At 38.6% G+C, this 10,200-nt stretch overlaps 4 protein-coding genes across 4 annotated transcripts in view; 1 reads left to right on the top strand and 3 right to left on the bottom strand.

Annotated features, from left to right (window-relative positions):
- The window catches only part of tysnd1 (trypsin like peroxisomal matrix peptidase 1), a 3,590-nt gene extending 3,168 nt beyond the window's left edge, over positions 1-422 (bottom strand). The window contains 2 exon segments of the mRNA XM_032540799.1: positions 1-32; positions 35-422. The exon segment at positions 1-32 is cut by the window's left edge and continues 890 nt beyond it. Coding sequence (XP_032396690.1) covers positions 1-32; positions 35-194 — 192 coding nt within the window. The 5' untranslated portion in view covers positions 195-422.
- A 404-nt stretch (positions 423-826) lies between these two features.
- sar1ab (secretion associated, Ras related GTPase 1Ab) lies at positions 827-5,399 on the bottom strand. The gene is made up of 7 exons (XM_032540807.1): positions 5,312-5,399; positions 4,111-4,181; positions 3,346-3,465; positions 3,182-3,247; positions 2,999-3,102; positions 2,758-2,889; positions 827-2,038 (listed from the first exon to the last, which is right to left on the bottom strand). Exons 2-7 carry the CDS (start codon positions 4,166-4,168, stop codon positions 1,922-1,924), a joined length of 597 nt encoding a protein of 198 aa, XP_032396698.1. The 5' UTR covers positions 4,169-4,181; positions 5,312-5,399; the 3' UTR covers positions 827-1,921.
- The window catches only part of rps24 (ribosomal protein S24), a 22,899-nt gene continuing 15,001 nt past the window's right edge, over positions 2,303-10,200 (top strand). Inside the window, exon 1 of the mRNA XM_032540801.1 lies at positions 2,303-2,309. The gene's annotated coding sequence lies outside the window, so the exon portion shown is untranslated. The remainder of the gene's footprint in view (positions 2,310-10,200) is intronic.
- ppa1b (inorganic pyrophosphatase 1b) overlaps positions 6,512-10,200 on the bottom strand; it is a 5,685-nt gene continuing 1,996 nt past the window's right edge. Inside the window, exons 3-11 of the mRNA XM_032540800.1 lie at positions 8,859-8,912; positions 8,358-8,477; positions 8,124-8,210; positions 7,844-7,970; positions 7,636-7,763; positions 7,277-7,362; positions 7,102-7,177; positions 6,949-6,988; positions 6,512-6,855 (exon numbers count right to left, since the gene is read on the bottom strand). Of these exons, the coding sequence (XP_032396691.1) occupies positions 6,824-6,855; positions 6,949-6,988; positions 7,102-7,177; positions 7,277-7,362; positions 7,636-7,763; positions 7,844-7,970; positions 8,124-8,210; positions 8,358-8,477; positions 8,859-8,912 (750 nt within the window). The 3' untranslated portion in view covers positions 6,512-6,823. The remainder of the gene's footprint in view (positions 6,856-6,948; positions 6,989-7,101; positions 7,178-7,276; positions 7,363-7,635; positions 7,764-7,843; positions 7,971-8,123; positions 8,211-8,357; positions 8,478-8,858; positions 8,913-10,200) is intronic.

Genomic DNA, 10,200 nt, shown 5'->3' with positions numbered 1-10,200 from the left:
AGTGACAGGAACCTGTCGGCTGCTGAGAGGGGCTCTTTCTCGGTGGTAAAACGGGAAAACGGAACGCCAGTACATATCACTGTTCCCGTTTGAGGATGGACGATAACTCCGCTGCAGCTCACGGGTTTTTTTGCTGAAAAAGCCTCAAACACCTTGACAACACAGCAATACTTCTCTACCTCATGTACCTCCATGTTGTTACCAATGCATGTGAACCGTATGACGTTTAGCAACTTAAAGACACTGGAAAAAACTGTTGAAAAGCAACTTCACAGAGCAGTGGTGAGACACGAAAACCAACCCTTAAGGTATTGCAGACAGGCGAGTTTAAACTAGTGTTAAATCGCGACACAGAAGTGTTTATTAACGTGAATTGTTGAATAGTGCCGTGTAGCTTCCGGGTTTGGTCTTATTGGTCCACGAGAAAAGAAACGACACCTACCGATTAATGTGATTGGTCTTAATGTAAACACGAACAGCTCTGACCCAATGGGAAACAAGTAGGCGGGAACATTGTTTTTTTGTTTTTTACCACAGCTTCAATACGTAACTTTGAAAATGCAGTTTTTGAACGTTTTGGGAACCATTGGAAAACATGAATATCTGAAAGGATCTAAAATCACCTTTAATTAACGGTAATGTGTACAAGTATGCATTTTAATTGCAAAAAAGTGCAAATGTTGCCTGTTAAGTTTTTATTCAGTTATTTTTAGTTTAAGAAAGCAGTAAAGTGTCTACATTAGTAATAATATTTGTTTGTGGTTATATCAAACCTTTTATTAATTAAAATCCTGATAAAAATTAGCCAGACAAGAAAGATTTTAAGGATTTTAAAACATATTTATTATGCTCCAACTTCACACGTTTAATAACAATATGACCTACCTTTTGTAACAGAACAGATACATTACTTCAGGGCTTGATGCTTGATGTAACATAAGGCAAGCCAATTTTTTTATTGCAAAATATAAATAAGAGCTTATATACAAAATAATGTGTAATATTGCACTAAAAGGTAATTCCATGCATATCTTTTGCATGCCCTATTTTTGAGCACCACTCAAGTACTCTCATAATATGACTGCATGTTGGGAGCAGCCACTAATCACAAAGTACTCAAGTTGTTTCACAGCAATTAACCATCATGAAAACAGGTAGTTTTGCATCCAAGGCTGAGTTTGTTTTATCACCTGGTTGTGCTGATGCAGTTAGCATATACTGCAATTATTTGACACTGTTCTGTGCAATTAAATAAAGCTCTTTGCAGCAAAATGTCAGTTAATGCACTTGTGGTCACATTCATATAATTGGCCTGTAGTGGTAAACCCTTCAATGATAACAAATATGGCACAAAATGGCAAATCTCTGCAGCACTTTCCAGAAAAAAACTATGCTGTTATGAAAAAAGTGTTATGTTACTTTGAGATTCCCATTAGTTTGAAAGAAGTAGGATACATATAAAGATATAATTATAATCTTCATCCTCAACCAAGGAAGAGTAACTCCAAGCACAAAATGTTCACAAAATTGACCTTCACTGTAAGTCTACACCAGCAGCTAAAAATAAACCTGGGTAAGAAACTGGTTCACAGTGATGACATGTTCTATATGGCAGACAGGATTCCCTACAGGTTTTACGTAAAGGAAACCACACTATGAAGATTATTCTCCACATGCAATCTGAACAATACAGACTGATGATTCATAACTTAATCTTTGACTTGCTGTGGTATGATTGATATGACAAACTAATTTCTTTGAACTCATAAAGAATACGTGGTATATTAACACAAAACACATATTTCCTTCCGGCACAGTTGAAGTCCTAAATATGGTATATAATACAATATCTCCTTATGGCAGGTAGTTTTGTGTTTAACATGTCCTTGTTTGCGCAAGTAGCGTGGTAAAAGAATGTGTATCAGTCAATATACTGGGAGAGCCAGCGGAAACCGTCTCCATATCCTTGTCTCTTCAGCACGCTACACATGAACACTTCCATTGGCCTCAAATTCAGCTCCTTCAGTGACACTTTGCCCTGAAAAGATGCAGCAAAATTACACATACCAAAGTACACATTTTAATTCACAACCAAAACATTTCAACATCCTTTACCATAAACATTGTACAATCAATATCTTAAACCTGTAACTTTCTGCATGTTGTACAACAGCGGGTGGTGTAACATTTATAAAGCTGTGGTTTAACTCAGTCACAAAGTTAACTGAAACAGGCCTTCCAAATGGCTTGCTATTGCATGCTGCTTCCTTTCCCTCTTTTTCCTTGTCTCTTTTCCTGAGAGACAGCAGGTGGTTAACAAGATTAAAACTGACAATGAAAAATTAGCATGAGACAGATACCGTGCCAAATGCTTCTCAACAGCATATTCTTTCCCGCTGCCACTGTTTTTAACAAGAGCAGTGGCGATCTAAGCACAGTTATGCCTGCCCTTGGCTAATCAGATTTTTCCTTTTCTTCTGTGTTGAAAGGAAGGTAAGTCTGGCCTTGCGAGATTTGTGAAGCTCACTGTTGTTATTATTCAGTGACAATGTCCTTGAAAGACGAGGCACATACAAATTAACTAATTATTGAAGGTCATAAAGCAGAGTAAGAAGTAACTAGAGGAAATATGCTGTTTCAGTGTTTCTACTACTTTCCACCATACAGACGGATGCAAAAACCGTGTACACATTTTCAAATAAAAACGTGACAGACATCAATTTTCATTCAAATCATTTAATCCCATGTGATCATTACCTTTCCAGTTGTTTGTCCATGAAGACCAAACATTCCTCTGAGTGCATCCTCACTGATGGCCTCCGGACGGTCAATCTTATTTCCCAGGATGAGAACCGGGACGTTTGAGATGGTATCATCTGTCAACAGGGCCTGCAGACAGAAAGAGTCCAATACTCACCAAAGAGACGATTCATCGGTGAAAGCTACAAACAACTGTGTTGTGTGCTGATACACAAGTCAGAGCAATATTATAACTTACATCCAGTTCAACTTTAGCCTCTGCTAGTCGCTCATGATCAGCACAATCCACCATGTAGACTATACCATTTATGGCTGGGAGGTAGTTCTTCCAGATCCTTCGTGCTGGGAGAGCAACACAATTTCAGCATTTATGTAACACATAGCAGCAAGTGCATCAAACAGCATTTTCCTTATTCCCTACCTTGCGTATGACCTCCGAGGTCAAACGTCGTAAAGGTCATCCCAGCTATGGTCAGCTCCTCAGATGCTGAGGACAGAAGGAAAACACTGACTTTAGATAAGGGCTGAAAAAAGAAAAAATTGATTGACTGCAGAACTAACAAGTTGTCAAATTGCTAAATGTACTTGGATGTAACGTTGGCACGTGCTGTCCAAGCCTGTCGTCTCTGAGCATGTGCAGGAGTGTTGTTTTTCCAGCATTGTCTAGTCCAAGGAACACTAGCTTGCCACTCTTTTTGTACAAGCCTGAGGATAAAAAGAAAACAATCAATATGACTTTGATATAACCTCACTTACTATAAACATGTATTTGTTTTTTTACCAATACCAAAATGTAAAAGGAAATACACTCCTAATGATTCTGAAAAACATGTAGTTACCAAGTGTACATTTGGAGTCTATTAATAGCTTTTTGGAGATCTATATTGACCTGTTCATTAAAATAACTTGTATAATCGTAGTACTTTGTGCATTTTGTGTTGGGTATTTTGTCTATAGCCCCACAGTGTCCTTGACTTCTACTGACAAAGGGATAGACAATTATTCAGACTGACAAAAAAGTGAAAAACCTACTGTTCTGTTTCTGTAACACATTTAATGTTCTTGTTTTGTTGACACTTTCACATGACATTTTGGGAAGTTTCCTTTCTGCAAGACCTTATCATGTACAAAGCCAGAGTGTGGTTTGTGAGCTATAGCCATTTTAGTTTGGGTCTGTCATCTCAGGCATTTCTGTTCCAAAATAGGCGTCAAGTACAGGAGGGTATTATCAAATAGCACAATGTTGTTGTTTGAGAATTAATGTTCTGTACAATAAATGTAAATTTATATTGTTTGACAAAAAAGTTCTGGTGGTTAAAGTTGGACAATATTGCTGATATAATACTCTACCTAATAGCTGCAGGACACTGCTGAAGCTCTTGTAGATCCAGTCAAGTATAAAAGACATTTCTCTGGACTGCCTGTAATACAGATCATAAAACTGAAATAATTTATAATGGCACAATAAAAGAAGAACACAGCACAGGTATTAGTTCATGTTCAAGTTGCCATCAGACCTCAACCAAGCCCCCCATCCTGTCATAAGCATCTACAGGAGTAAATGAAAACGTGCCAACACAGCGCCTATAGACTAAGAAGAAGAAGTTAGCAAATAGGCATATAATTGAATGGACTGTTGCAAAAGGACAAACTCTAGCACTGAAGCTCATTGTTAAACCTTATTCCTGACCCTGGATTACTCTGCTGGTATGTGTAAGCTCTGTGTAATCACACAAGCTGTAAAGCATGAAAGGAAAGGAGAACAAAATATGCATTCTGAGATGCTAGTTTGTTCTGAGAGCTGTCTCACCACAGTCACACTGATCTTGCTCTGACTATTTTTATGACAGGTTGTGGCAAGGACACTTGATCTCAGCAGTTGCCCCCTGCTTCCCTCTCTCACTCTCTCTCACACACACACACACACAGTCACACACACCTGTCACTTTATGTGAGACATGATGTGCTTGTTGCAGTGAATAGTGAGGCCTTCAGTGACTAAGGCTTCGGGAAATTAACCAACTGTTGATCACTTTATCATACTATGTTACAACAATTGTAAACACCAGACTCCATTTATAAAGTATGGCATTTAACTCCTGCGTCTATGGGTTAGCCAAATACAATAACACAACAGGCATCGTGTCCTAAGTTAGCTAACCCTTACAAATGTCGGCAGTCATGTCAGAAATCTCAGCAGGTTTTCATGCAAATCTCAAATTCAGTATTCCATAACGAATATACATTAATAACACCGTAAAACACAACAGGCCAACACATTCATGACAGAGCTCCTCAGAAATGATTGTTCAAGTAATTCTGCGATTAGTGCCCCAGTTACGGCTCATCCCATGTAACGTTAGCTTGTAGTAACGACATCAGTTGGTTGTCATACAGTAAACAATGATACATTCAGTGAACAACATGAGCGCCAGAACGACTTAACTAAACCGTTATGTCAGGAAAGTAGTTCTACAAGCAGAAAACTAGACTTAACACGAAGTGTAGAAATTGAAACAAAGAAAACTTAACATATAATTTGCGGTATTACCTTGGTCTACCAATGTTTAACTGCCCGTCCGTTGATTTTTGGTCCAAGCCTGTCCCGACTGTCGACTGACAGCCTACGAGTTTGACAGTTTACCGGAAAGACGTCACTACCTTAATAAAGCAGGAGGGGCGTTCTCTTAATACATCAATGGGGCCAACGTGCCAGTAATGTTTTTCTGAAAAGAAATTAACCATAAACTCACGTTCCTTTTTTTCCACACTATATATACATAACAATGTTCTAGTCTTAAGTGAAAATTCATTGCTGAAGCACAAGGTGTCTTAGCATAACGTATTTGGAACGTAAGGACCCAAAGATTAATATGATTGTAAATATTATCCTGTTGAGTAGCTTTTATGCACACATTTTCTTGAATCATTGAGAATTTCCCATGCGTACTATTATTAAAAATCTGGGATATATTTTTTCATCATACGTTTTGTTGTCTTTATCTATCATCTCAAACTTTGATTGTCCCTTTTATTTTAACGGTTTACCGCTATAGGAAAATAAACTAGGTGGACCAGTCTGACACCTTCGTCATGAAAATGTTGCCTTTCACACATCACAAATAAGCATGGAAAAACGGTAAGTATAATTGCAAAAATATTAAATGAAAAGTAATGTAGGGTGCTTAACACTAGGTGGTAGCATTATAACAATGACAGAGGTTCAGTCTAGGTATGTTTTCACCCCTTGCCCTTACCACTTGGTTTCAAGGGGTAGGGGTAACACAGAGAAATGAGATTCAGCATAAATCAGGGGTTTCAAACTCAACTTCCCCAAAGGACACACTAGGGCCAGACATATAGTAGTTTATTGCTTTTATGTCATCAGAAAAGTCAAATATTTTTGACTGTATTGTTATCCTCACTTGCAGTTTGGTTGACTAAAACGTTTGGAAAAAGCATTATAAATGTCAAAAAAGGTTGTGAAAAGTGACAAAAAAGTAGGTGGGCCAAAATGTATATAGGGGCCAGATCAAAATTAGCAAGGGGACGCAGGCCTTGAGATTAACACTTGTGGTCTAAAGTTTAGCGCATATAAAGAAAAAGCCAATTTCAATTTTTTTTCCTCACAACTCTTACACTAACAGTTCTCATTCAGTGATCATGGCAGCAACATAAACACAACAGTGCTCTTCGTCATTTAGAACAAATTCCGTAGCACACAAGTGAAAAAATAAATCATACTTTGATAATAATTTAACCAGAGGAACTTTATTAAAACAGTTCAGGATGGCACAAGTATCCACAGGAATAGTTTGTTTTATTTGTTTATGACTTCTCTATGACACATCTCTTAAGAGATCTTTGTTAAATACGTGGAAATTCCTTGGTCAAGACATGATTACTTTTTTAGTTTTCTACAGTATCTAACCATTATCACTCCATCAATAGACAAGCACCCAGCAAAGCACACCCATCCCATCATCCCATTGGTAAGACAGTCTTCAAGTATTTCTATGAAAGATGAGTTCTTTACTCAGCTCGTAGCCAAACAGCTCCTGGTTTACTTCTTCTCATAGTAGAACCATGTATCAACTGCAAAAGAAAACATTCAAGTCAAACTCACATCAGAGCAATAAAGTTCAATCCAATAATCTGGACGTTATTAGTGTATTTGTGAAAAGCTACCTGATGAGGGGATAGCTTCTTCTTTTCCACAAGGACATGTCTGAAAATAGAGTGAAACATATTTTGCGAAACAATAATCAAGGAGGAATTAGGTCTGGTGTTGACATACTGTATGTGTTATGTTGCAACAAGGGCTGAACAAATCTTACTTACTTCACCAACAACAGCTTTAGCTTCATCCACTGAACAGCAGTAAGGGCTGTCACTGGCCGAGACACACGTGTTTTTGCTGTTTTGCATGATAAGACACAATCATTTATAGTTTAGAATAAAACTAAAAGCAGCTGTACTTGTTTTCTGTGGTCATTGCAGTAAGAACAGTGTTTACCAGCTCAGTTCACCAGCATTGTTCTTTTGGGAAAGGAGGGCTTTCCAGAAGTTGTGAGTGCTCTTAATTACTTCAATGGCAAAGTCCTGAAACACAAAAAGAGTATGTGCTTAGTTGCAAGTACGTTTTTTTTTTTTTTTTTACTGTTAACTATAACTGTAATGAAAGAACAATCTGTATATAATTATACTTTAATTCCAGTTCAAGGTAACACAAGTTTGACACGAGAATAAACTGCAGCTCCTTGACACAGCAGAGCAAGTTTAGATAAAATAAGATGTATTTTATTGTCCCCAAGGGGAAATCTTTCCTTTTTGTCATACTGAAAATAGCTAAATAAGGTGTGCTAGGGTGGAGACCTTGTCTTTAAACTCGTCGTTGAAAGCAAACCGGTTCTCCGGTTTCCCATCTGGCACTTTGTACCTCCTGAACCAGTCGACTGTGGACTCCAGATAACCAGGTTTCAGGCGCTGGACATCGCCGATGTCTATACAACAAAACATGTTAAGTATGACTGTTGCAGGACTACTCAGAAACTCAAACAGAGGGAAAAAACAAGCTGCTTACTGTTCAAGTTATTGGCTTCAGGGTCCTCTACGTTGATTGCAATCACTTTCCAATCAGTCTCGCCCTCATCGATCATGGCCAGGATCCCGAGCACCTTCACTGTGATTACCTCCCCACGGGAACACACCTAAGAGAGGACGTGTGAGTTTGCAGTTCATTTTCTGTTGTCAGCAGTATTATCCTTTTTCAATTAAATAAATGTACACAACAAATCACAATGACTTAATGACCTAATGAAGCACGACAAACATTTACATAAGGCTGTAAAATCAGTGTGTACCTTACTGCCAATCTCACAGACATCAATGGGGTCGTTGTCACCGCAGCAGCCAGTGTCTCCATCTTTGTGTGCGGGATCTTCCCATGTCTGAAACATCACAGAAAAAAGCCTGTCACCTGGATTAAGTAAAACTAATGAACATCTGCTGTTGTACTCTTAAAACACTAAAGGACTGATCTTACACCATCACCGTTTTAGAGAGGACGTATTAGTATCGGGGGAAACAAAACTAACCTGAGGAATGGCTCCATAGTTCCATATGTAACCCTTATGTGGGAAAACATTGGCAACATATCGCAACTTGCCCTTCTTAACATCTTGCTTTATTGGGTTCAAGGGGTCTTTTGTAGCAATCTGAAAAATAAATTTGTAATGCCGTTACTTTTAAAGAAATGATTAGTACTAAAACAACAAAAACTTCATTTGTGTTAAATGTGATGCCTTGTTGTAATAGAAGAACTTCACATTTAAACCTAGTTCCAATAAAATCATTTGCAGGACTAAAATCCCATTAAACATTCACATTACTGAAATATTGGCATGGGTAGAAATGGTAAAACTAAATGTTGAATTTTGTTTAACTTTCAGCTGAAGGATTACATGTTATTTTTTGCATTGAAGACATATGATCCATGGGTTAATGAAAACATGTTAAAAACAGTTGATGGTCAAGCAAAAACCAAAGCTTCTAAAATCTGAACCAAAGGTTAATGGAAGATTATTTGACACTCATACCTCCATCTTTGCATTTGTCCACCTTGGTACTTCAACAACCATGTGGAAAAGGTTCTGTAAGAGAAAAGAAGCTGTCAAAGTTATCTTTAAATTGTTCTGACATAGTAGAGGTCACACCACTGAAGATGACACAATTTGAAAACACAAAAAATATTTTATAATGTGCTACATTCTAGCTTTTACTTACATTGCTCTCAGTTAAAATGTTTTCCATTAATAAGATTAATTGTTTCAGAAAGATAAGAATGATCTCTGCAATCACAGGTAAAGGCCAGTGCCTTCGCAAGTAGACTATGACCTTGCTGTTCTGGAGAATATTATCTAAACCAATTCAGTGTCTGTAATTGATATGCTGTAGTTACTAAATAAAAAATAAACTACTACACACACACACACACACACACACACACACACACACACACACACACACACACACACACACACACACACACACACACACACACACACACACACACACACACACACACACACACACACACACACACACACACACACACACACACACACACACACACACACACACACACACACACACACACACACACACACACACACACACCTCATTCAATGCGTTTCCTTTATTTTCATGACTATTTACATTGTAGATTCTCACTGAAAGCATCACAACTATGAATGAACACATATGGAATTATGTACTTAACAAAAAACTGTGAAATAACTGAAAACATGTCTTACATTCTAGTTTCTTCACAGTAGCCACCCTTTGCTCTGATTACTGCTTTGCACACTCTTGGCATTCTCTTGATGTGCTTCAAGAGGTGGTCACCAGAAATGGTTTCCCAACAGTCTTGAAGGAGTTCCCAGAGATGCTCAGTACTTGTCGGCCCTTTTGCCTTTACTCTGCGGTCCAGCTCACCCCAAACCATCTTGATTGCGTTCAGGTCCGGTGACTGTGGCGGCGCAGCACTCCATCACTCTTCTTCTTGGTCAAATAGCCCTTACACAGCCTGGAGGTGTGTTTGGGGTCATTGCCTGTTGAAAAATAAATGACGGTCTAACTAAACGCAAACTGGGTGGAATGGCATGTCGCTGCAGGATGCTGTGGTAGCCATCTGGTTCAGTACGCCTTCAGTTTGGAATAAATCTCTAACAGTGTCACCAGCAAAGCACCCCCACACCTCCTCCTCCATGCTTCACAGTGGGAACCAGGCATGTAGAATCCATCCGGTCACCTTTTCTGCGCGCACAAAGACACGGAAATTGAAACTAAAGAGCTCAAATTTGGACTCATGTGACCAAAGCACAGATTTCCACTGGTTCCTCAGCAGCAGAGGCGACTTTTGGTCTTCCTTTCCTGGGG

The sequence above is a fragment of the Etheostoma spectabile genome, chromosome 17 (genome assembly GCF_008692095.1).
Source record: "Etheostoma spectabile isolate EspeVRDwgs_2016 chromosome 17, UIUC_Espe_1.0, whole genome shotgun sequence".
In the NCBI taxonomy this organism is placed as follows: domain Eukaryota; kingdom Metazoa; phylum Chordata; class Actinopteri; order Perciformes; family Percidae; genus Etheostoma; species Etheostoma spectabile.
This window is presented reverse-complemented; position numbering and strand designations above follow the sequence as displayed.

Excerpts from the sequence above, each read along its gene's own strand:
- sar1ab (XM_032540807.1), bottom strand. The coding sequence starts at position 4,168 with ATGTCTTTTATACTTGACTGGATCTACAAGAGCTTCAGCAGTGTCCTG. Across the intron at positions 2,890-2,998 it reads AGGCTAAAGTTGAACTGGAT|GCCCTGTTGACAGATGATAC; the intron begins GTAAGTTATAAT and ends TTCTGTCTGCAG. Across the intron at positions 2,039-2,757 it reads ATGGACAAACAACTGGAAAG|GGCAAAGTGTCACTGAAGGA; the intron begins GTAATGATCACA and ends GCATCTTTTCAG.